At 41.6% G+C, this 27,266-nt stretch overlaps 1 protein-coding gene and 1 long non-coding RNA gene across 2 annotated transcripts; both read right to left on the minus strand.

Annotated features, from left to right (window-relative positions):
* Positions 1-3,644: 3,644 nt before the first annotated feature.
* LOC119273534 lies at positions 3,645-4,939 on the minus strand. The gene is made up of 4 exons (XR_005134889.1): positions 4,832-4,939; positions 4,484-4,696; positions 4,195-4,286; positions 3,645-3,855 (listed from the first exon to the last, which is right to left on the minus strand). It is a non-coding gene; the product is annotated as an uncharacterized LOC119273534 (long non-coding RNA).
* A 395-nt stretch (positions 4,940-5,334) lies between these two features.
* On the minus strand, positions 5,335-13,084 carry LOC119273151 (vegetative cell wall protein gp1-like). The gene is made up of 3 exons (XM_037554421.1): positions 12,986-13,084; positions 7,435-8,437; positions 5,335-5,412 (listed from the first exon to the last, which is right to left on the minus strand). The coding sequence occupies exons 1-2, from the start codon at positions 13,082-13,084 to the stop codon at positions 7,784-7,786; spliced, it is 753 nt and encodes a 250-aa protein (XP_037410318.1). The 3' UTR covers positions 5,335-5,412; positions 7,435-7,783.
* Positions 13,085-27,266: the final 14,182 nt, after the last annotated feature.

Consider the following 27,266-nt stretch of genomic DNA (forward strand, 5'->3'; position numbering starts at 1 on the left):
CACATACTGCTACATCTTTATGACTAGACAAACTAGGAAGCTCATGACGACGCAAAATATGACGGACAATAGGTGTGGCCGGGTGACCAAGACGAGCATGCCACTGTGACGGAGAGACCCGAACTCCACTGAAAACACGAGCGACACCAGGATGGAGGAGAGGTTCGCCTGGTCCTGCCCCGTCCAGACGCGATGGGCCGGATTGTAGACCGGACCGTGCGATCGGTGGCGCGGCGGCGACGGTGAAGGCGGCGGCGGCTGCGGCGGCGGTGCGGGTATTAGGGTTTAGAAGCGGAAGCGATCGTAACCTAGCGTGATACCATGTAAGACAATAAGTTTTGGGGAACCAGCACAACCCTCTAGGGGTGGCTTATCTCATTATATATAATGGTTGTGTTACAATATGTACCATATACGTACATAGGTACAGAAGCTATACATAGTCTAACAAATGATTTCGAAATTAGACCAAAGTCATTGAGGTCTAAATACATAGATTTCACCGAGAACACTCCACTAACAGATAGTTTCCAGTGAAATGCATCTGGCTCATCCGATAGGTGTATATCCATCAACCTTCGCACTAGATGAAGGCACGCATCCCATTGGTCTCCGACTAAGGACATCTGAAATAGATAATTAGAGGAACCGAGAGCAATACTGTAGGAACATAAGCGTCCTTACATTAATTGTACAATATTATAAAGAGATGGATATTCTGTGGCTAAAGGCATCTCCCTAACCATGTATACTCATAGAATCTAGTTCAATTACCGCTTTAAATGATGAATTTAGTCCTATGAAAGAACGTTGTTTTCGTTCTGATTAGCCGCTGCCAAAAAGGTGAATCACTTGGTCTGACGGATACCTGGGACAAGGTCTTAGATTGGAGGTATTCGTTAGGTAGGATTTGAACGCCACATACCTACGGTTGGGACCGAAAGCCTATACAAATATTTGGTGAGAAAAACTTTATTCTTTACCTCTAAAATATCAATCCCGAGCCCATTCTGGTCCTTCGGTCTACAAATAATAACCCACTTGGTGAGCCTGTACTTTGTCTTTATTTCATCGCTTTGCCCGAAAAACCGTGATCGACAGAAGTCTAACCATCTCCGCACCCCTACGGGTATTCTATTTTCATCGGTTGTGGCAACTTTTTCCCGTCCTTTCATTTGTTTGTGTGTGTGTGTGTGTGGAGGCTAGCTGGACTGGTACTGAGAACATGGCTATAAATACCCCCAACCCTCCCTAGCCAGGATGCAACCAAGCAAACCACCCAGTCAAAGGGGCGCATCGATCTAGTACCTTGCACGATGCTGATGAAGAAGGTGGCCGTGGTTGCTGCACTGCTGCTGTTCCTCCCGTTCGTCGTCAAGGCTAAGGATGGCAATGTGTAAGTGCAGCCGTTTATTCGTTTCTTTCGTTCTTCATTTCGAGATACGCTGGATAACTGTTCCCCTGGATCGATCTTATTGATTCCAGGGCCGGATGGAAGCCGAACGAGAGACCGGAAGCTCTGGGATCGGGCCTGACAGCGCCGTCGTTCGTCTTCAACGTGTAAGCCAACTATAGTAGTGCAACTTCGTATCTATCATCTCATAAAGCAGAAATACCTTTTGGCGTTGGGGCTCCATGGTCAAAAATCAGAGAGTAGTGAGCTGAATATCTGCTTGCTAGCTACTCCATCGGTAAGATATATAAGAAGTATATAGTGAGGAAAGATCACAGTCACTACGTACAGAAATTAACAAGAAAGAAGTGTGTACTACTCTATGTATGATATATAGTAACAAACAGCAAACCACTCTTACGATTTTGGTCCCCATCTTTCGTAAATTTCTGTAAGAATGTAAGATCAGACTTTTGGTTGCATTTTCTAGAGCATGCACTTTTACAGAATGTAACAACAAGAAGTTATTATCATCTGTTTCTCATGAGGACCGAGGCAAATTACGTGCCGCTCAGACTGAACGTGGCTGCTTCAGGCAAAGGTTACACAGCCTTCATGAACGAGTTGCACCAGAGGCTGGTCGACACGAGGAGGAACCAGTGGACCATCAGGCCTCGTTTGGTTTTTTTAGGGGGAAAAGATAACTTTATTAATCAAATTTCACAGTGTGTGGGATACAACGTTGGTCATGAGGCTGGCCAAGCCACACATGACGCCCAAGTGGTAATGATAAAGAAAAAACATAGCTAACTTGTGAGCTTCAACATTTTGAACTCGACTCTCAAAGATGAAATTACATAAAAGTGGTGATGATCTCAGCTTTATTTCTCTAATTATAGCTCCATAAGGGCCCTGGCTGTCCCTGGCAATATCGTCAATAACTTGTTTACAGTCCGAGGCCAGAACAAATCGTTGCACATTCAGGTCTTCTGCTAGGACGATAGCCTCACGACATGCTATAGCCTCGAGTGTCGATGGGTCGCAAACTCCCGCAATAACAAGTGATGAGCTCCCCGGATAGACACCTTGGCTATCTCTGCATATGGCTGCCGTTGTACCTCCTCTCTGAAATCTTACTGCCGCGTCAAAGTGAATCTTAGCATAGCTGGCAGGTGGTGCCTTCGGCCTCGGCATAGCTGGCAGGTGGAGATATCAGGCCTCGTTTGGTACAAGGGGTTTGAGGGGGTTTCTAGAGGATCAACTCTGTGGGGCCCAAAATCCTCTCAAAACCCCGATGGTCCATTTGTTTCACGTGGTTTGCACGGCCCAATCCCTTCCATCCCCCTTCCATCCCCTTCTATCCATGCGTCTCCCAAGCTCCAAGGGCACACGCAGGGAACACGCCCTGCCCGTCTCTCCGTCTCTGCCACCGGGTTCCGCCCCGCTGCCTCGTCACCACCACCGCCCACGCCGCGATCTCCCTCTCCTCCGCCCGCGGCGACCCACGCGAGGCGGCAGTGGCGGAGCTTCTGCGGGACCACGACGCGTCGCCAGAGGACGTGGCCGCCATCGCCGCGCGCGCCCGGGTATGCGGCCATGCTGGCCGACGGCGTCCACTACAAGAAATATGTCAACTTGCGACCATCACTATTGGTCACTGAAAGGTCATTGTTTTTCATTTGCGATCTTTTTGTGACCAAAAACAGATGGTCAAAAGCTGGCGGTCGTAAACTGAAATTAACGACCTTCTCTGTAAGAAGGTCGTGGAATTCCACGACCAAAACAAAAGGTCATTGATTCTATGGCCTTCTGTTTTGGTCGCTAGCTGTCTGTCCGGGCCACGTCGGATCCGACGTGATCTGACGTGGAAAAATTGCGACCAATTGAAAAGGTCGTTGATAAGATTCAGTCCGGTCCAATTAGGTGTCTATATGGGCCGAGCTCATAAATTCAGCCCATTTAGTATGTTTTCCCTGGTAATTTCTGCACTGGCCATACTTCCATATTAGGGGACCTCGGCCTTTTTTGCAATATATATTTTTTTCTGAGGCTTTTTTTGTTTCACTTTTTAAATAGACCAATGGTTGTTGGGCTGTGGCCTTTTTCAGCCCAATTAGTTGTCCAGTATTAGATCTCGGATTTTGAAATAAATGTTTGGACAAAATTGTTTGGGCACAAGACCTCTTTAATCCAGTTACACACACGCATCCAACATTGTTTCATATTCAAATCAGGAAAACTCAATGTCGAATTCAAATCATCCATCATATCACATCACATAACACATCTCCCAGGTTTAGATAACATAACAAAATCATCTCAAGAATACATTTCCTTACACAGGAATTATGGCACATCTGCTACTATCCTAACATGTACGTATATGCATGTGTGCTTGCTTGACCGGCGCATGCATCACTGTAGCAGCCAAGCAAGTAGGCATCGTTGACGTCTACTAGCGGCTTTCCTCGCACCAGAGAAAGAATCATAACAAAAAATATTAGTAACTTTAAATCAGAAAGTATATCCACATCACCATAAAATAGCCGCATACCATCACACAGAAGCCGAATACTATGAACTGATGATTAGTAGACACGGACATGATTCAGCTACGTAATGGCTACCACAAGCAAAAGTGACAACTGTGTAAGCAAGCTGCTAGTGTACACAAGGTGATTGAGCTCCTGCTGTTTAGTACGTATACACGGTAGGCTACTGCAGCTAGTGTTTTAAACCAACAGACCATGCTATAGGAGCAGAAAATAGGGAGCTAGGGCTAGAAGATGGAGCCGACTCACCGGAGAGCTTGTGGTCGCCGCCGTCACGCCGGTCGCCTCAAGAAGCACCACCGCGCCGGAGACGGTGCTAGACATGAGCAAGAGCAGAGCACCTGCTGCGTCCATTTCAAAATAGAACAAGAAAAAAAATTAGAAAGGGTTGCGAACTCATTCATTCTCTGGGCAGTTTGATTCGATTGACAAACAGAAGCAGGATGAGGGTAGCATCTCGATTTCAACAGCAACAGTAGCAGTAGGAATGTAGGATTGAGCTGGACAGATAAATGAACAGGAGGGAGCAGGGAGCGACCTTGTGCGTGGGGTGGTGGTTGTAGGGCTGGACGTCGAGCTCGTGGGGCTTCTAGCTAGGAAGTACCAGCAGGCTCTAGAAGCTTCCATCGCATGGAATTTCTGCGACAACGGTAGTGCAGTTTGTCCCCCGGGCAGTTTGGCTCGCAGGATTGATCCGTCAGGAAACACAAGCTTCCTCAGCAGATCGAAGTCATGGTTTTCGGGTTTGTCACTGCCATAATCACACGCAGAGTTAGCATCAAATATTTCTTTCAGTTTCACCACATGAAAAGAAAACTGAAAGTTGCCTAAAGATATACACGTGTGGAAAAGCTAAAAGTTCTCCACTACATGTAATGTCCGTTACCTCATGTATATAGCGCAACCGCCGACTGCCCATGCTGCGGCGTGGTATTCCGCCATCGGGTGAATGCTCTGTCAACACGACAATGAGCAGTGGCAGACATGAGTGAAGCTACCAAGACAATATAAAATTTATATAATCAGTACCACTGCTCGATTTTTGCAATAGTTCAGAAAAGAACAATGAGTTTTCAGTAAAGAGGAATATGTTTAAATTTAGGGGCGCTTCTATTTTTCTTGTCATAAGAAGTGGCTAGAGCCTTCTCTGTTTGGTGAAGGTGCTGATGATATGCACGTCTGTATTTACAAGAACAATAGCTGGGCTTTTTGTATGAGTAAGGAAAGGATAGATGATTTTTTTAAGATCCACAAACCCAGGCACAACAAGTTTTTACCAGACTGTCAACATATATACAGTATTGCAGTTATGTTTACAATCAGGTAGACACACTTGGCATATGCAAAACAAATAGAATCTGCCAACATCTGATAAGAACAAAGAACCTACCTATTGGATTTGATTAAATTTCTTTCTCTGCTCATCCTCAAGCGCAACTCCACCGAGAACAACATCCTTTATTTGGCCTGGCAAGGAAATGAAAAAACACCATTAGGAACGGAAAATGCATATGAGACAGCTATCTATCAAGCACTTGACTGAAACAGCAAGAAATCGTCAGCCTCTACCTCTGGTCTGGTACCAAATCCCCACAAAATCATGCGGGCCAAAGTCACAAGCACAAAAGCAGGTTACAGCCAGGATCTATGATAATTTTCTACTATGCACTAGTATTGCTGGATAACTCGTCTAACAAGACAAAATACACAGGATAAACTCGTCGGGCGTACAAGGCGGGCTTGCTGCAACCACAAAATCACAAGCCCTCTAAAACCTGGTGCCCATGTTCCTATTATTGTTCGTTCGTTCATTCATCACAAGCCCTCTAAATGAGGAAGTGCACAAATGAATGCTTGATGTTTAGTTAAACACATGGCAGTATTCTATATTTCTATTTACCTTCAGTCTTTACTTTTCTATATTTTCTCTTCAATCAATATAAACTTTAAGCCTGATAGCATATTCTACCATCCAATTGGCTTGTTCAGCTTGAATACTCCATATGCATTTGGGCGACGGTTTTTCTACATACTGCTCGACTAAAACTATTGAACGATTCTGTTCATACATGTCCTTTTTTTGTTCATACATGTGTACTGCTCGACTAACAATATTGAACGATTTTGCTACTACAGGTTTTCTTATTTCTTCATACAGGTTAAGAAAGAAAGGGACATATGTGCCTAATTATATCCTTGGTATTTATTTAGATCGCCTGGGAGACCTATATTGGATGACATAGAAGTATGCTACAGATAATTCAAGTAATTTTTATATCTTAGAAAGTAAAGTGACATGCATTTTATAAAAGGCTTTGAACTGTAGTTTTTCGTCCTTTTCTCAAGTAGACACCAAAGTTGAAAGTATCGGACCAAATGTTGGATAAACACAGGACATACATGGGTCAACTAACTAATGAAGTCATCAGTTCTCAAAAAGCTTACCCTCACTACATGATGTGTGTAACAGATGTACAAAAGAAAAGGAAATCTGAGAACATCCATAAACTATAATTGCACCAAGCCGACGGTAACTAACATTTTCAGCAGTATGTGTTGTTGACCATGAAAACAAGCTGGATTCTACTATGAACCATAGCATGCACATGACAAAATAAGAGGGAATCAAGAAAGATGGAGAGAGGCAGACAACAATTTGGAACACCCAGTGTGGGGATGTTAAGCAATGGAGAGCCATGTCAGGTTGGAGGCGGTGGTGGAAGGCGTTGCGCGTGAAAGGAAGTGGGCAGATCCAGCGCCGCTGGCGAGCACATCAGGCCACGACCCCAAACAATCCACGTGCCGTTGGCAGCCTTTTTATCCGTCTAAACTGTGCAAAACAACCCAAGATCTCAAAAACAAATTACGGTTTTCTCTGGCAGTGCTACACTAATGGCACATCCGGCAAACAAATTAAAGGGAATGGGATCAATTGTTTTCCATTTATAGCCCTGTAGGAAATAACACCCATGGTACGACCAACACAATCACCACTTTGAACATTTCAACTCTTCTTGGCATCAAAAAGGTCTCATGGTTTTCATGATGCCATCATATAAGCTATGAAAATTGCTTGTAGAGAATGCATATTGGTAAATAAAAAGAATTCCAAAGCAGAAAACACCAAGCTTGCTAGGATTTTTGTCACTCGAGGCATCAAATTTTCATGCAAAAGATATAAAGGTCCAATGTCCAATAACAACTCAACATTATTTTTTTCAGAATACTTTGATACACACTATAAGTTGCCGACCAAAATCTTTGAGCATGCACATCTGGCATAAAAAATTGATATGAGAACTGATAGCATTTTTTGTCGGTTTAAAACTTGGAACTACAATCAGAAGTATCATATTACCATTACTCTTACATACACGTTGGCATACACAATATATCTCTACTCTGCCATAGTGTATAGAAAAATAACAGGACTATTAGCTCTACATGAGAAGTGAACTCATGGTCATGGGTACAGGGGATCAATCTTACCTTGAATGTCTTGCACCAAGGCATCCAGCTACCAAGGCAAGATCTCAAATTAAAAGACTGATGAGGAGAGCATGGCTTGATCGATGAGGTGAAGTAGTCAATTGGATGCTAGATAGAATCCCTCCCGCAGCAAGCAAACAAGATTGATTTGACCGTCCGTCAGATCCATCCATGGATTCATTCATCATTTAGTTTCATCTAGGACAAGGGGGAAGGAGAAGAAACGAGCAGTGTTTGGACAGACGGACCTCGGAGATGTAGGCGTGGTCGTCTCAGAACTCGGTGAGGCTAGCGGGCTTCTTGGGCTCCATGAAGCGGGAGAGGATGGAGACGGCGACGTCGATGTGCTTCACGGTGAGGGTAGCGATCCGGCACATGCGGTACAGGTAGTCGACTTGCCCACGTCGCAGCCGCCGCCTCTGGCTACCTGATGGGGCTTGCTGGAGCCGGACTTGGTGGTGGCGGTGGCGTCCGGGTCGTCAGAGAGGTTGACCTTGGCGAGGGCCTCTGTGGTGGCCGCGACCGGGTCCGTATCCAGGTCGTCCCTGTCGAGGCTGCTGTCGGGCGGTGCCCGGGAGGGAGGCCGCGGAGGAGGTGGAGAAGGAGCGGTGGTGGAAGGGGGAGACATGGCCCGGGGAGGTGAAGCCCGTGCTGCTCCCGCTGCGTTGCCGCCCGCAGACAATTCATGGCGGGCTCGCCGGAACGGGGAGGGATCTGGGTAGAGGACGACGGTGGATTGGGTTGGGCTATGCGGGGGTAGGGATAGGGGCGGCGGCGGATTGAGATATGAGGGAGGGAGACGGTTAGGGTTGGAGAGAGGGTTGCGAGAGTCGGCTTCGGGGCGGAGGAGCGGGGACGCGGTGGGCGCGTCGGCCGACGGCAGCTGTGAGATGGGGCTCTGCGCGGAGCAGAGCACCGTGCGGCCACCACGAGGAGCAGGCCGTGACGTCGTGGCTGTGGCGGGGGACGGGGCGGCGGCGGAGGACGGGCACTTGGGTTGGATCTGGATCGGAGAGAAGGGGAAAGAGAGAGGTGGTGGAGAAGGGGAGAGAAAGGTGGGCGCGGGCTGCTTAGGGTTTGGATTGGGCTGCAGAGAGGTGGACGGTTCAGACCGGCTCGAACAGACGGTTCAGATCGGCTAAGGGGGGTGATCCGTGGGAAGAGCCCTGATTGGTTCAGAAAATTTATGGTTTAAAATGGTTTCTAAGTACTAAAACTATGGGTGTTTTGTGAAGCAGCTATCAAAAATATTTTGCAAAACGGCACAACTAAAATTTTCTCTCAAGTTAGACCACTTTTTTTGGATCATCACCAATTTGCATGCATTTGTATCTTTCCAGCTATTTTTTAAACATTTTCCGATTGCCCAAAATGAGTTTTTTTGTGAATGGCCTACCAAATATTTGTTGAAAAATTGGACAAAATCAATTTTATAAAGTATTAGGCCATGTTTACTGCACAATTGACCAAATGATTGGGTGTCAAAAGTATTGATCCACCTTTGGTGAAAAAGAAATATTTCCACCGATTCAGGAGGAAGCGGGTCAAATTTGAACTGAAGTTGCCTCATAGTTTGCTCTTTATTTTCTCCAAAAATCATTTATAGGTACATAAGTATCTGTTTAATCAGAGAAACATCAAGATTTTCCAAAGATTCAACCACTAGCTAGGAACGGTCAAGCCCGCCGTTTTGACCGCATTTTGAAACGGGCATAAAAAATTCAAAAAAATCAAAAATTGGAAAACCTTCGCATTGTGTCATTATATGTGACCAAGTTTCCACGAAAAATAATAAACTTGTAATACAGAAATTATTTTTAAAAAGTGTTCTCAGAAACGAGCTAGCATCCGTGAAGATTCATGGCTTTCAAGCCAAATGATCAATCTTATGGCGGCATTCATGGCATAGTTTGTTCAAATGATCTCATATTGTGCACAAGGGTGCATCTTGGAATTCCAAACAGTGTTGCCTAAGGGAGTTTTCATTTTCTTTGCACGGGAAATCCATTTTCCATTTTTTGAGTGCCCGACATGAGTTTTTTTGTGAAGGACCTAACATATATTTGTTGCAAAATGGGACCAAATCAATTTTATAAAATACTAGGCCATATTTAATTCACAATTGACCAAATGGTTGGGTGTCAAAAACTTTGATCCACCTCTCGCGAAAAAGACAAATTTCCGTCGATTCAGCTGGAAGCGGGTCAAATTTGAACTACAGCTGCCTGATAGTTTCCTCTTTATTTTTTCAAAAATCATTTATAGGTACATAAGTATCTATTTAATAAGACAAACATCAAAAAATTTCCAAGATTCAACCACTAGCTAGGAACGGTCAAGCCCGCCATTTTGAACGCATTTTGAAACGGGCATAAAAAATATTTAAAAAAATCAAAAAATTGGAAAACCTTCGCATTGTGTCATTATATGTGACCAAGTTTTTAGGAAAAATAATAAACTTGTAATACGGAAATTATTTTAAAAAAGTGTTCTCCGAAACAAGCTAGCATCCGTGAAGATTCATTGCTTTCAAGCCAAATGATCAATCTTATGGCCACATTCATGGCATAGTTTGTTCAAATGATCTCATATTGTGCACAAGGGTGCATCTTGGAATTCCAAACAATGTTGCCTAAGGGAGTTTTCATTTTCTTTGCACGGAAATTCATTTTCCATTTTTTGAGTGCCCGAAATGAGTTTTTTTTGTGAAGGACCTACCATATAGTTTTGCAAAATTGGAACAAATCAATTTTATAAAATACTAGGCCATATTTAATTCACAATTAACCAAATGGTTGGGTGTCAAAATCTTTGATCCACCTCTCGCGAAAAAGACAAATTTCTGTCGATTCAGTTGGAAGCGGGTCAAATTTGAACTACAGCTGCCTCATAGTTTGCTCTTTATTTTTTTCCAAAAATCTTTTCTAGGTACATAAGTATCTATTTAATAAGAGAAACATCAAAAGTTTTCCAAGATTCAACCACTAGCTAGGAACGGTCAAGCCCGCCGTTTTGACCGCATTTTGAAACAGACATAAAAAATTCAAAAAAATCAAAAAATTGGAAAACCTTCGCATTGTGTCATTATGGCCCTGTTTGGTTCAGCTTTTATCGACGGATTGCGCTGCCGTGCAGCAGAATCTGAACCAAAGGGCGAACCCAGCAAAATCCTATTCTAGAAATCCGCTGCCAAAATCTGAACCAAAAGCTAAAGCAGCCCAGGACGTGCTTTCCAAAATCTGATTCCGCTGCGGGCCAAAATCTGAAAAAGCTGTATCAGCTGGTTTGCCAAATGACCTACATCTTTTTCAAATCAGATTTTTCACAGCTGTTTTTCCACAGCAAAGTTTTCACAGCTGCTTTTAGAAATCCATAGCCGAACCAAACAGGGCCTATATGTGACCAAGTTTTCAAGAAAAATAATAAACTTGTAATATGGAAATTATTTTAAAAAAAGTGTTCTCAGAAACGAGTTATCATCCGTGAAGGTTCATGGCTTTCAAGCCAAATGATCAATCTTATGGCCACATTCATGGCATAGTTTGTTCAAATGATCTCATATTGTGCACAAGGATGCATCTTGGAATTCCAAACAATTTTGCCTAAGGGAGTTTTCATTTTCTTCGTAAGGAAAATTCATTTTCCATTTTTTGAGTGCCCGAAATGAGTTTTTTTGTGAAGGACCTACCATATATTTGTTGCAAAATTCGACCAAATAAATTTTATAAAATACTATGCCATATTTAATGCACAATTGACAAAATGGTTGGGTTTCAAAAGTTTTGATCCACCTCTGGTGAAAAAGACAAATTTCTGCCGATTAAGTTGGAAGCGGGACAAATTTGAACTGCAGCTACCTTATTGTTTGCTATTTATTTTTTCCAAAAATCATTTCTAGTTACATAAGTATTTATTTAAGCATAAATACATGGTTTGGTGGCGATACATCGAAGTTTGGACGGTGGCCCAGGGCCCCAACTCCAAAGCGCGTAAACTCGCATGCCCGTCATGTGGTAATCGCGTGACCTTGGTGTTGACATGCGTTCTAGGAGGCCTAGGCATGTCTAGTGGGTTGGGAACTCCCTAGGTAGGTTCTAGGAAGAAAATTACAACAGAAGAATCTCACGAGGAGAGCAAACTATGCTCAAAGCTGAATTAGCAGCCAAGTGTTCGATTAACGGTACGGGAAATGCACATGGCTAATGGGCATGAGTTTTGGCTGAGGATGATCATCTACTAAGAAGAATGTCCTCACAAATTTTCAGATCAAAAGGAGGATCCTATGTGGTACTTGCTATGCAAAGTACCACATTGGAAAGAAATATTGATGTTGAAGCTGAGCTCAAAATAATGAATGGATTAATCTGAAATTTGGTGGAGGATGGTTATTTGGGCATAGGAAAGCATTGTAGAAAATTGATACCATTTGGACATGCCAAAGTGGTACTTCCTTCACAATGCTATTCTCTGGACAGGAACTTGGGAAAATTAGCGAGAGAAATTGGATAAATAAAATGAGCTCAAATTTGGTGTAGGTTAGTTACATAGGTATGGTCATGCCCTGGTAAAACTTTAGATCATTTGGGTAAGCCTAGCTAGTACTTACTTCACAAAGCTTCTCTCGATATAGAAACTTTGGAAATTTCCTGAGAAAGATTTACCAGGAAAATGGAGCTGAATATTATCATGTGGCAATGATTTGGGTATGGAAGAGTGCCCAAAAAGTTTGAGGGTAATAGGAGGGGTCTAGATAACACTTGCTTTGCAATGTGCCAATCTGGCCATAAAATATATATTGAACCTGGGCTCACATAGATGATTTGACTGAGCTGAAATTTTGTGGAGGGTGATAATTTGGGCATATGAAGTAACTGTATAAATTTTATGTCATTTGGATATATAAAAATGGTACTTCCTTCACAATGCTTCTAGGTGGACAAAAACTTTGGAAATTTGCTGAGGAAGATTTACTAGGCAAATGGAGCTGAATTTTGTCATGAGTCAATGATTGGATAGAAAAGAGTGCCCAAAATTTTTGAGGGCAATCAAGAATACAAAATAGCACTTCCTTCACAAAGTGTTGCTCTGAACAGAATAGGAAAATGAATATTGTTGAATTATATTTTAACTAGGCGAGGAAGGTTTTTGACATATTTGATGAAGATATGATCCAAAGAATTTATGAGAATTTTTTCAGAATTTTGGGACTCACAGAAATATAGGTTGCTTCACAACCTAGGGCAAAAATTGACACACGGACACGACACATAGGCAAAACTGATGAGGTGGCACCTAGTCATAGCAATCCACCACAACTTACAAGGTTATGACCATATATATTGGTCGTGATCAGCTAGAAATAAGGCAGAGGATAAGTGTTGTCTGCTTTATGACCATTTCGTGTAAGGAAATTATGACCTTTATGGCCAAAATGGTCGATATAGTTGAGGGTTTGGAGCCCCCCCAAGCAGCTTTTGACCAATTGGTCTCAAATGGTCATAGATCTATGACCAATTCTTCCAGGGTCACTAACAGAAGGCCACTAGTTAACATATTTCTTGTAGTGGTCAGGGCTCGATGAGCTTAGGCTCTGGGCGTCCTGGAGCGCCGGGGCGGGGGCGCTTGGGTTCAGCAGGAAGGTGTACTTCATGGGGCCGAGCCGGCACGATGGCATCGTTGTCCCGCTCGTCGAGAGCCTCGGCGCGCGCCTCTCCTCCGCCAAGATCATCGCGCCCTACATCGCCGCCGAGGGCCTCCCGGTGCTCATCCTCAGGGTGAGTGGCCATGGCATACGTTCCTGTAGTCAAAGTGTTCCATCTTGGAAGGAAGCTGCCCAATCTAGGACATCACATTTGTATTAGAACAGAGTTCACAGTTTGTGCTGCATTTTCCGCCTGCGGCTAGCAGAAAGTGAAATTCAGAAGTAAAAGGAGTGCTCAAACGCGACGACACTACACCACCCATTGCTTCATCTGTTTTGTAGAATGCCAAACTATTTTAACCATTCACTGTTAATCAAGTTAGAAAATGTGCAGCAAATTTTCGTTGACACTAGTAAATGGAGGCATCGCATCTCTGTCTGATATTATGACTGTATGGATTATGAGTTTATGACTGAGTCAGATGAGTTATTTTCGACAAATGTGCTACTCCCTCCAATCCATATTACTTGTCGCTGTTTTAGTACAGCTTTATAGGAGGGAGTATTGTTTTTTACTAGCTTATATATGTTCAGTAGGTTCCAGCATTCTTTACTTAAGGTTTTTATTCGTGCATATGTTAAGTTCTTGAAGGAAATGATGTTTTCAAGCAGTGGCTATGAAACTCTAATCGGACGGAATGCTAAGAGCATGATGGCGCACTTGTTAATACCTGCAGACGAGCCACTCCAGAGTACGCTGTCATTTTTTAGAAACATAAGTTTCACAGTCTAGTTATCGTGTCCCATTGGTAAAAGAATTTCATTGTTTCCTCGTAGTTTCACGGCGTTAAATGTCTCTTGAAATTTTATGTTTTCTCAAACCATATATCTGCAGATGGAAGCCAGACATGGTGGTCTGAGCATGTTGGCACATGGGGGTGTGTCATTTCCCTATCTCATCGAATCATTTCCAATGCTTCTTCTCTGCTCAGAGGACAAACATCTTAAGGCATTAATTGATTTCCTTGAACACATTGGAGTTCCCAAGCCAAGGATTCCATCAACTCTGCTGGCATTTCATCCTATTATCCTTTCTGATATTGAAAAGGATATCAAGCCAAGGATTCATGCATGGGAGAAGGTATGCTAAAAGTACATGATTCATGCATGGGAGAAGGTATGCTAAAAGTACATGATTCAAAACTGAACCCTTATGTTTGTGAACGATTCTAGAACTTGCAATATTATTTTTTTTCTCTAGACAACAAGTGTAGTAGTGTAATATTATCCTTTTTTCCCTAGGCTGGCATAGAACAAGAGTATATTGGTCGGAAGTTGTTGAACTATCCATGGATTCTTTTAGCAATTGTGATAGAAAACTACAAGCAGGCCCTTTTGTTCTTTAACAGAGGAAAAGTAACCGGAGGAAAAAAATCCTACTATGCCAATGTGGCTTAAGATATCTGTTGTATGTTGTGTTTGTTTGTAGTGTATCATAATTGGATATGATAGTGTTTGTAAATCCAGTTTTTGATTTCAGTTTTCCAGTACATTTCTTGCTATCGCTGTCAAAAGTTGGCCTCACATTCTGGGTTGTTCAACAACAAGAATGAACTCAATTCTGGTGCTGTTTGATGATCTGTGTTTTCCATATAAACTCCATTTGTAGTGGAAAAGCTTCTTTACTTAGCTTTAGCTCTTTGTTTTTCTTCTTTTGGGAAACAACACTCAATTGTTAGTAGATATTTGTTTGTCAGTATCGTACGTGTTCCATTAAGTTGACATCGATAACAGGTTTCATCATTATGTTTTGAGTTTTACAATTTTGCATTGTTGCCCAATTATTCCTAGGATTACGACTCAGGAGGCATGAATGTGTGGCCAACCTCTAGTCCTAAATTGTTGATATAGGTTCATAGCATACTTTCCTGTCAGTATGTACTTGTTCCATGGAGCAAATCTTTTAGTTACATTGTGATCCATATCTGGGGATGATCTTCCAGTAACTCGCTATCTTGGTACTAAATCTGTTGCCCCTGTGTCGCCCCTTGGACAAAGTTTGTACATTGAGATCAGTTATCTTGAATGTTCCTTTTTTCGTCTCAGTGACCATGGCCATAATGTGACATGAAGTTTTATCTTTGCTCCTCATCATACTAAGTGCTTTGTTGATATCCTCTTGCACTGTTCATTGTTTCATTTGCCTGCCAATTCTACATAAATATCCTTTGTCCTGACAAAAGGTTGTTCCTGAAAAAAGCTTTACAATTCCTGCCATAGTACCCCTTTTGTTCAGCTATTTGCTATAATGGTTTTTTCTAAAGGCACTCTAATGTTCAACTCTTTTGTTTCATCAGGTTCTCATGCACCAAAAGAAGCAACAATAAACAAGTTGGATGAATAAATTTCTCTCAGGTTCTCAATGCTAGATGACCATGACACCAAAAGATGGATACATTTTTATACATTATCTTCATTGCAAAATGATGTTGTGGCTGTGATGAACTGTTTGCTGCGAAAGATTATGTTGTTATGATAAATTATGAATGCTGGGATTTGGGATTCGAAGTCATGTTGTTATGATAAATTATGTTGTTGCTGTGATGAGATATTGATTTCAAGTCATGCAAAATTATGTTGTTGTTGGGAAAACTGCTGCTAAATTATGAGATATTGATTTCAAGTCATTTTTATCAAGTGACCTTCATAATTTTGTAGCAAGGATATAAGGGGAGTTAGTTACATTGTAAAGATTGGATTTTTAAATGTTCTACACCATGTTATGTCAACATGACAAACCCTTTCTACCAAATAGAAATTTTAAACAAAGAGGATTGCGAAAGAAAGGGTTTTGAGGATTCTAGGGGTTTTGAGGGGATTGGGTGGAAGAAGGGGATTCACCAAATCACCGGACCCCCCCCCCCTCCCAAAACCTCTACAATCCCTTCCTATCAAACAAGGCCTCAAGTGGACTCTGGTGCTCGGTGTGTAGCAGATTAACTGGGAGCCGGACACCTGGATCCACGTGGTCCTCAAGGGGCCTCGCCAGGGAGAGACGTCCACCCTTGCCATTAGGTAGACAGAGTAAATTGCATAAAACCACCATTTTGAGGGCTAGGTTTGCGAAAAACACTAGGATATAGATTCTCTGCGAAAAGCACCACGTCTTGCGTAATTCTTTTGCAAAAACCACTGATCGGCGGATCCGGCCGCATTAAGTGAGTTTATTATATGTGGGGCCTATTTTTCGCCTACGTGGCACTCCAGAACATCCCGGCAACCGTTAGACTGCATGAGACGGCGTCGTTGGGTCCTAGTAGTCAAAAGAGTGAACAGTTACTCCTTATCCACTCTGCTCGCTCGCTCATATTTCGCTCTCTTCTCGCTCTCGCTCTATTCTTGGTCGCCACATCCGTCGTCATCGCGCCGCCCCGCCGCCGTAGCGCCATGGTGGCGTGGAGTGATGGGTCGGATAGCAGCGAGTACATCGTGGAGTACATGAGCTCAGCTTCCGATGACGACACCATTAAGGTCAGTTCACTCGTTCTCAGAGTTAGGGTTAGGGTTTGATATTTGGGGATTTCTTGAATGAGCTTCTTTTCAAATTATGGACCAAATCTATGTCATTCCTTTGCACTCCAGGTTCCTGCTAGCACTGAAGACTCAAATTTCGAGGGCCCTGAGACAGATATGTATGTTTTGTGCCATGGACACAGGAAGTCAGCAAAGAGGCATGTTGCTTTCGAAGGGATTCACACTGGTAGGAGGTTTCTTTGTTGTGCAGAGAAGGTATGGTTCCAACTTAACTAATTGGAAGTTGTGGATTAACTTAACAGATATGTCATTTGCTTGTCATGAACATGTAATGTGGCAGCAGCCATTGTATTATATTGTCAAGTTTCGACAATGGATTCATTAATTGTTTACTCTGGCAGGATTGTTTAGTCTAGATCTGGCAACATTGTTTAGTTAGGTCATATTGTTAACTCTGCCATGTTAGCTTATTTTAAGACAGAAGATGCATGGGTTAGCACACCATCATTGTTTACTTAGTAGTTGTTTACTTTAGAGCAAATCATTGTTTACTTTAGGATGTTTACTTTAGGACATGTTTAAATATTCTATCTTGAGCTTGAGCTTGCATGATCTGAATTTTAGTTTAAAGTAATCTAGCACATCATTGTAAGCAAGTCATTGTTAGGTAATTCTTTATGTTAATATTGTTTTTTAGGAAGGTAAAAAATGTGGACTAGTAGAATGGATTGATCCATCTTGGCCCAGTACCCTTGAGAATGCACTATCCAAGTTATGGTTTATGTATGAACAGAGTAAGAGAGACATGGACCTGACAGAAGAGAAAAAAGAAACTCCAGGCCAGCTGTGAGAAGTTGGTTGAAGATGTCAATGCACTTATGGATTCCCAGGAGCAGAGGGTGGTGATAGAAAGGAAAGATGCTGAAACCACCAAGTTGCAGGAGAAGTATGACACTATTAAGAACCTAGCGGCTGCTCAAGCTAGTGTCATTAGAAACATGAAGTTGAAGCTAGCTGAAGAGAGGAAGAATTTGCAGATCCACATTGATGAGCTCAAGAAGATAGTTGAAGAGAGCAATGTGAAGCTGGGAGGGGTCAAGGCCATCATAAATGGATAAGCAGGTAGTTGTGGAAGAGAATAATGGGCAATATCATTTGGCATTTGCTGACCTTTTCCAGGGTGTGGTTTGGCATTTCCTGTAATGATAGTAGTTTAAATTCTATTAACTATGAGTACTCCTGAACTATGGATATGTAATGTACTAATCTAGTACTATGATTATGTATGGATTTGAACTAGTGCTGAATGTGGTGGTATTTAGAACTAGTTAATGTTATCTTAAGTAAGATGTTTGCAATTGATGATTGTGATCTTAAGTGTGTTTCTGTTCAACTGATGATTGTGAACTTAAGTAGGGTCAATTTGTGGTTTTTGGCTTTTTGTCGATGCTGAGGCATCAAGTATGGTCAATTAGGGTTTTTGGCTTTTTGTCGATGCCGAGGCATCAAGTAGAGCAAGTGGGTTTTTTTTGTCGACGCAGAGGCATCAAGTAGGGTCAATTAGTGTTTTTGGCTTTTTGTCGATCCCTTGGCATCAAGTAGAGCAAGTGAGGGTTTTTGGCTTTTTCTCGATGCCTAGGCATCAAGTAGAGCAAGTGAGGGTTTTTTGGCTTTTTATCGACGCTGAGGCATCAAGTAGGGTCAATTAGGGTTTTTGGCCTTTTGTCGACGCCGAGGCATCAAGTAGGGCAAGTGAGGGTTTTTTTGGCTTATTATCGACGTCGAGGCATCAAATAGGGCCAATTTGGGGTATTTGGCTGTTTACTGATGCCGAGGCATCAAGTAGGGTCAATTAGGGGTCTTTGGCTTTTTTATCGACGCCAAGGCATCAAGTAGGGCAAGCAAGGGGCTTTTGGCTTTTTATCGACACCGAGGCATCAAGTAGGGTCAATTAGGGTTATTTGGCTTATTGTTGACGCCAAGGCATCAAGTAGGGTCAATTAGGAGTCTTTAGCTTTTTACCGACGCCGAGGAATCCATTTAGGCAAAAGAATAATGCATGAAACCTAGGGTTTTTCCTTGGATGCTCCCTGAGATATCTTGTTGTCACTATACACCTTGAACCTGGATTAGTATCTAGCATAGCCTGCAAATAATCCCTAATCCTGGTGTACTGGGCCTTCTGATCTCCTAACACAACATTCTTTGCTGCCTTCTTAGCTCTGTATGCCATGTGGGTTGATATTTCCACTCCATACTTGCTCTTTTCAGTGTTAATAATAGTTGTGATTGTTGTGCATGGGTCATTTCTGATTGCTTCCTCACAAAATTTTGCAACCCACTTAGCAGTAACTTTTGTGTTCTCTAACATAGAAGGGCAAGTGTGCACCAAATACTGCTTCCTTATGGTAAATGTCTTCTCATTTGCAATCTGAGAAGCTGCTACATAAAAAGGGCATGTCTCATCTATGAATTGTGCTATAACCCTGTCACTGCAATTCCTATGGTACTCATCGTTCCTGTTCTGTGAAATGTGCATTGTTTGAAGTGCATTTATGAACTGGTACACATCAATGAAGTAAAGATTCTTCACAAATTGCTCATCTGGGTGAGCTCTATCCTCATCATACCATATCCTTTTCTTTAGCTTCTTAGCTCTTCTTTTCTTGCCATTGGGCAAAACATATGCCAATGCCTATGCACCATCATCATCTTCCACACCCAAGTCCACTGGTTTCATGTCTTCATTAGATGATGGTATCCAGTCCTCCTCAAACAACTCCTCTGCACTTGCATGTGATTTGCTTGTTGGGCCTTTTCTGAGTTTCTTCTCCCTTTTCTTCTTCAGTCCATCTTGCCCTACCTGCTCCTCTTGTCCTCTTCCTCCTTTGCATCATCTTCTTCACCTTCAAGCTCATATAGTGCATCCTCCTTCTCCTTTGTCTCATACATTTCCTCAACATCTGTGTCCCCTTCAAAATGAAGGAGTGGATCATCCCTTTATCTTTTCATCTCCTCAAGCCTAGCAAGGATATCACCATATTCTACCAAATGGTCATCATCACTATCCTCCTCATTATCCATCACTGCAGCTTTTCTCTTCAAAGAAGTGTCCAACTCTTTATTTTTTCTTATTCTTCCTAAACATTTCAATTTCCTTCCTCCTTGTCTCCTCCGTAAACTTTTCAACTTCCATTTGCTCCTCTAGATTGTTTACAGGATTTTGTTCCACTTGTACATAACCTAAAGCAAGTTGCACCTCCAAATTGTTTGTGTTGTGTTGTGTTTGAAACTGTATGGGCATTGGCTCCACTTCTGCTGCTTCTGAACTTGTTGCTGCTACATGCACATTTGGTGCACTAAATAGCACCTCCTCATCATCTATCTGATACGGTTTGGGCTCTCCAATTTCTTCTAGAGGGATTTGCTGCTCAATAACATTGGAGTTGGTGTTTATATTTGCAGCATTGGAAGAACTGGCACTAACAACTGTCACATTCAATATCTTCTAATTTTGCAATGCTATGTTGTCTAGAATTTCCTCAAGCTTATCATAATCATCATCTATTTCTTCCATCCTTCTATCCCTAGCCCAGGATCCCTAACATAGTGCATGTAATCTTTAAATCCATAACCTTCTATTTCTACCAGTGCTACTAGGTTGTAAAATGTTATGTCTGACATCATCATAGATCTCTCAATATTGTCTCTGTCATGGAAATGCATCCTCAATTCCCAAACCTCATCATCTAGACTGCAAATAATAAAAAATACATAGCAGTATAGTATAAGTGCTTAACTAAAACTAAATAAAACTAATGAAACAACTCATGTTAGTGCACTAATACAATGCTTTGTCACTTATAAAGCAGATAACAGGAGAACTCGATTAATAGTGAGCCTAACCATATGTCTAACTTCATCCAATTAACAGTGTACCCAAAAAAATTGAATAACACACCACCTTAAATCAACTGAATCAGCTCATTGTAAAATCAACTAAATCAGCTAATTTCTAAACTAATCTAAGTAATGTCAACCCTAGGGCACATGACAAACAAATCACAGCATCTAAACTAATCTAAGTAATGTCAACCCTAGGGCACAGGACAAACAAATCGCAGCATCTGACACTTGTACTCCATTTGATAGGAGAGAGCAATATGAACCCTAACCCTAGCAACGCAATGGAATGGAGAACGGAAGGGGAAGAGCGAAGAAAAGTTGATCTCACTATATGCCGCCGTAGGATGATCCGATGTGCTGGCTTCCCATTGGATTGGCCTTCACTGCCGCGGTGAATGCTCTCGCCGCCCGGTATTCCATCAAATATTGCGGGTCCTCCTCCTCCTCTTCCTCCAACGGCTTTCTAGGGTTTGAGCTCCCGCAAAGCTTGCCTGGATCCATTGCGGGTCCTCCTCCACTACCTATGATGTGTGCGGTGCTGCCGGGCGGAGGGCCGCCACCAGCAATGCCACCTTTCGCCGGACTACGCATCTCTGCAATACGAGGGGCAAGGGGGCGATGGCGGCGAGAGCGAGGGGGGAGAAGAATGGGGGAATAGAGAGAGATGTGGGGATGACTAAAGACGAGACCAAACGACGCCATCTCAAGCTGTCTAACGGCTATCGGGGCGGCCTGGAGTGCCATGTAGGCGAAAAACGGGCGCCACCTGTGATAAACTCACTTAACGCGGCCCGATCCACAGATCAGTGGTTTTTGCAAAAGAATTACGCAAGACGTGGTGCTTTCTGTAGAGAATCTGTATCCTAGTGTTTTCGCAAACCTAGCCCTCAAAGTGGTGGTTTTATGCAATTTACTCGGGCAGGCAACTTGTACCTCATCGGCTTCAGGAGCAATGAAGGTTCCTGGTATGTGTTAAAGAATAGGAATCTGTACTGCAGGAACATCTCGCTTAACTTCAACGACGATTACAACTCTCTCACCGGCGGCACAGGCCACAAAGACCTACATAGGGTGGATGTCACAAGGCACTCAGCCCTGAAAGCAACGTCTATCCTAGCAGGGTACAAGATGCACGGTTCTACCTCCGATGCGGACCTCCAGACGGCCTTGGCCACGTTTGTTGTCATGATCTGTGAGGCCCAACGGTTTACCACTATCGGTGATTTCGTGAGTAAAGCGTGGGATAAGGAGATTGAAACTCATGTTCCAGGAGGTGAGCTTATACTCTTCGTCAAGTGGAAAGTAATTTCCCGCGCTTTGCTTAGCTGGGACCAGCGCTGGGACGGAACAAGGAATTGGAAGGATACGCCCCTGGCAAAAGAGATTGCAAAGTATGGGAATCCAAGGGTGACGAGCTCATGGGCAGCCGCGAAGAACCTGAACTTCATCCTTCAGGTGACTAAGAAAAGTTGCAAAGCTAACAACGTGAACTTGATCGTTTGCTTCATCTGTTGTAGTCTGTGCATGCTTGGTGCTCCCGTCCGTGGGCTCTCGCAGCTGTCGGAGCACTTTATTTCCATTCCTACTATGTTGCCCCTTCAGGGTTGTTGCTTTTAAGATTGCCTTAAGCCGTCCCTTTGATTATTCAATCAAAGCATGCGCAATTTATTTCTTCTCTAGCTTGGTGCATGTTTGTTTTTCCATCATGAGTTATCTCCTTGGTTAATTGTTTGCTCGTGGAACCTGTGAGCACATAGTGTAGTTTAAAGAATTTTCGTGTCTCCTCAACCCAACAAATCATTCATTAAAGTGCGTCTTTTCAAAAACCCATTATGTTGCATCCAAGTGCATTATTTGCACGTCTGACAGTGGAGGTGGACTATAGAGGCTAGAGTCGGAGCCGTCAATGGTAGTGAAGTGCGATTGTTAGAGCTATATAGGTGGAGCCTATGGGTATGGTGTAGCCTCTTATCGCCACTGAACATCTATGGAGTGCCTAACGGGGCGGCATGAATCTTACTGTTCTTATATAACCCTCTTGTCCTTGTATTATATGTTCCCATAAAACCGGTGCAACAAATGTTTACTAATCGTCACCAAGTGATATCTATGGTGCCAAAAAATATTTATATTTGTGAAGCGAAGTTAATAAAGTGGGTGCGGAGAAGGCAAGCGCCATGAAGTAGGATGTGCATACAGTGATACCGGGATGGAGATATTCTGAACGTGATGACAAACTGCATTCTATGGTGGATAGACATGAAGTGGATCCGAGTCAAGTGATGGTGGATAGACATGATAGAGATAGGAAGACAAGACAAAGATATCCTAAAAATAACACGAAACAATTTAAATCGGAATATGCAGTAATAATATATTGTACTGTTCTGTAGAAGAACATGGGTAATTTTACTACTACAAATAGAAGAAGGGTCAGGCATATCCAAACACGGCCAAACCCTATTCGTGTTGATAGCGCTGAATACTGGGGCAAATGTGCAACCATTGTGCTGCTCTTGGGCCAGCCCATGAGCGATGTGCCCTAATTTCTTTTATTTTTTATTTTGGATTTTCTATTTTTTTCATTTATTTTCCTTTTCTATTTCCTTTCCACCAGTTTTTTCTGTCTCATTCTCTTCCTAAGTTTCTTTTTCATAATTTCCAATGAATATTGTGTAACAAGTGAAGATTAATTCAATATTTTTATAATAGGCAGCCTTCATAATATGAGATAAAAATGCGAATATTTGAATATGCGATGAAAAAAATTAAATACATGGAAACTATTTGTTGAATATGATATTACCATTTTTAAAACATATGACAAACATATTTTGAATATGTGATGAACATTTTATATGTGATAGCCTTTGTTTAAATACTCTACAAAAACATGATGAACATGTTTTTAATATTCAGCGATTATTTTAAGAATACATGATGAACAGTTTATATGTGCGAGCATAAACATTCACTTGCCATTTTTGTACCCTTTTTTATTTTCAAATTGATTACGAATATTGCTCTCTTTTAATCTATGAAATAAAAAAGACAGGAGAAAACGTGGCAAGGGTATGTAGGCGGTGAAAACTGCATATGGAGGCTGAGCTCATAGGAGCCCTTTATTTTTTTCAGCGAAAATATTATTTTCACACCTCAAAAATCTGAAAAGAAGTATACACATAAGCATATATTTGTAGGATACACGCACACAATTTCATTAAATGTGTTCATATGTGATGTACACAAAAAACACAAATATATATAGGTAGGTAAAATAAATGGGCCACCTAGGTGCCTGGGCACCTTGATCGTTTTGGAAACTGTGATATATTTAATTTGTTTCCTAACTATTCTTCACTAGTAAGCGTGCACGTGCAGCACACGTCTAAAACATTAATGAAGTGAGTTCACATGTTACAAATTTAAAATAATTATTGCAACAAAATAGCATGTCAATCAAATTGTATTTCTAAAAGTGAGACACCATTGTGACCCAGCAAATAGGTGAAAAATTGAGTGTCTGGCCATGATCAATAAGATTTTTGAGCAAATTGCAAGATGATTTACATATGACCAACAAGTTCCGAGCAGATGCAAGCAAAAAATTAAAGTTATGCAGCACTTGTTCAATTCTACCAATGACTATTCAATACTTCATCAATTTCCCCTCTGTGCAAGTATAATATCTTCTCAAGTGGACATGCAAATCTAAGTATAGATGTAACAATATAAAAAAAGTATGTATCTGGTCCCTCAAGTTCCCCAAAAGTATAGACTTGGTCCCTTAAGAATTTTCTTGTAGACATTTGGTCAAGTGTCAAAATCGGATAAGTTTAGTACAAAACCAGATTTTGACCAGGTTTGACCAATGAACAATAAATTAATAAAAAAGTCAAAAAATATAAAATTTTGTGGCAACCAATATACTTGGGTGTTCTAGGTCCGTGAAAATTTGTGTGGTGTTTCGACATTCGAGGACCTCGTGGCAAAAAAATTGGCTCACAAAAAAAATAGCCAAAAAATGTCTTTTTTGCTAGAGCACGTCGGATGTTATTCGACCACAAAAACTTACACGCACCTAGCGCATCGAAGCATATTGGTTTTCACAAAATTTTATATTTTTTTAATCTATTTACTATTCTTTGGATTTACTATTCATCGGTGGTCAACGTGTTCAAACCCGGTCAACATGCTTTAAATCTGGTTTTGGACCAAAGTTAACCGGTTTTGAGACTTGAAGGACCAAATGCCTACCGAAAATTCTTGAGCATCGATGGCCTGGAGCTCCGGCTGCGACGTCCCAGTAGAAATTGCCTTCATCTCCGCCGCTCGCGTCATGGGTGGCGCGGCCACCGGAGCTAGGGCTGGCCGGCAGAGGGAGGTGTGGCAGTGATGGGTGGGGCGGACCGGAGCTAGGGCTGACAATGGAGGGAGGTGCGCGGTTGTGGGCGGCTCGGCGACCGGGCCTAGGGTTGGGCGTCGGAGGGAGTTGCGGCGGTAGTGGTTGGCTGAGGGCGATCGTGGCGACGACGTGCGCGTGGGCGTGCGGATTTTCTGCCATTTTTTACGCCACGGTTATGGCAACAATCCGGAGTGGCAGAACAATGTGTGGGATCTGATGGCAGAACATTAAATCTTGGCCATTCAATTAGATGGCAGACCATCGAAGCAATACTGGCTCTTAGATGTAATTAAATGGATTGGATCGAAGGGTGCTGATTAACCTGTGTACACTTTGTGGGGTGGTTTTAGGGGAACTTAAGTTTGCTTTTTTAGTAGTAGCAGAGATAGTAGAGATGCAAGACGTTCCAACTTACATTTTATTTTTGGGTCTAACTATTAGGCATGCAAAACTTGTCATACAATAAAATGTATTAATGTTTATTTTATTTAAATTGTTGTAGGTATATAATACATGTATTTTTGTTTCCTAACTATCTAATACGGGTATCTAATACCTACCAACGAAATTATATGCATACGCATGTACGTATATATTCAATAATTTATTTTTTGAACTATTACATTTTTTGTTTCCTAATTATCTAAAATGGGTATCATATACTTACTAACGAAAGTATGTACGTACGCGGGTATATATATACACAATAATTTATTTTTTGACTAATTGCATTTTATTTTTATTTCCTAACTATCCAATACGGTTATACAATATCTACTGACAAAAATATTATAACACCGTGTCGACATATATTATCGGGTATATGAAAGAGTGTAGGAAAATATTGTACATACCCGGTCGATGTATATACCCGGTTATGTGAAAACATATAAAAATATATTACACATCAAATAATGTACTTCAAGTGGAAATACCCAAGGTGTCTGCACCCTTGTATGCCCGGCTGTGCAAGAAAAGGTTGAAAAATATTGTACATGACCGGTCAACGTGTGTACCGAAAGTAAAATCTGGATACGTATATGCCTGACTACGTGACGTATGGATATCTAATATATACCCAACATATTTTGAGTACAAAAATATACCTAAGATATTTTGGGTTATGTATGTACATACCTAGTGATTTATTCAAGGTATTAGATACTCAATGAAAAATAAAGGAGAGCACATAAAAAAATACGACCTCCATTATACACAAAAAATACCCACTACGTGACGTACGAGACATGCATGGACTTAATTTGGATGGGTATTAAGTGTCCATATCAAGCAATAATTAGCAATAATTCTTTCCTAATAAAAATCTAATGCATTTATGAATTAGTGCTAATACTAATTACATGTGCACGCATCTTATTGTCATCTAACGCTTTTTTTAGGCAAGGTGCCCGGCACCTAGATGTCCCTATGGAGTGCACCTAGGTGCCTCGCTTGTCCACCCATTTGCATTTATTGATTTGAATAGAATTAAAACACACATTAATTGGTGGAGTGAGAATGACAGAATAAAAAGGAAAGAGATATACATGATTACATGCATCCTCTTTAGATCGAGGTATACTATGTACGCACAATGTGACTTGTTGGCTTATGGATTTTCTACGCACAGATGAATACATGTATACATAAAAGTTGATACTTTCATGAGGTATCCATGACAAAATATTTTTATTATTTATATCAACAAATTGTGCGCTGACTCCAAATAATATAAACATACTCATGGTATATATACCTACCAATGAAATTTTATACATACACGGGTAAGTATATATCCAATGATTTATTCTAAGTTTTAGGTAGTAAAGAAATTATATACATAGTGAATATGTATATACCTACTAACGAAATTATGTACATACGTGATTACACATATACCTACTAATGAAATTATATGCATACCCCTGCAAAAAAAGAAATTATATACATATGCGGGTATGCATATACCTACCGAAGAAATTATGTACATACGCGGGTATGCATATACCCCTAACAAAATTATGTACATACGCGGTTATGCATATACCAACTAACGAAATTATGTATATATGCGTGTTCCTTTAAAAAAAGGTACATGTACGGGTATGTGTATGTGTATACCTAATTATATGATGGGTATGTGTATACCTACTATTGAAGTTACGTAACATACACATATAGATGTCTCAAAGTGGTGTCCTATATACAAAAAAGAGCCTAGATTGTTGGGCGATCACTCCACTATTTTACACATTATTATTAGGCCGCAACAAAAATGTGAGAGAACAGCTTACGCGTACCATGCCTACCATTTCTAAAAATAGGTTGTACCACGCCTCAATACCC

This window comes from Triticum dicoccoides, chromosome 3A, assembly GCF_002162155.2.
Source record: "Triticum dicoccoides isolate Atlit2015 ecotype Zavitan chromosome 3A, WEW_v2.0, whole genome shotgun sequence".
NCBI lineage: Eukaryota > Viridiplantae > Streptophyta > Magnoliopsida > Poales > Poaceae > Triticum > Triticum dicoccoides.

What these genes read in the sequence shown, in the direction of transcription:
- LOC119273151 (XM_037554421.1), bottom strand. Translation starts at nt 13,084, where the DNA reads ATGAAGTACACCTTCCTGCTGAACCCAAGCGCCCCCGCCCCGGCGCTC. An exon ending in CTGACCACTACAAGAAATAT is followed by an intron (nt 8,438 to 12,985) that starts GTTAACTAGTGG and finishes TCTCCGATCCAG; the next exon opens with ATCCAACCCAAGTGCCCGTC.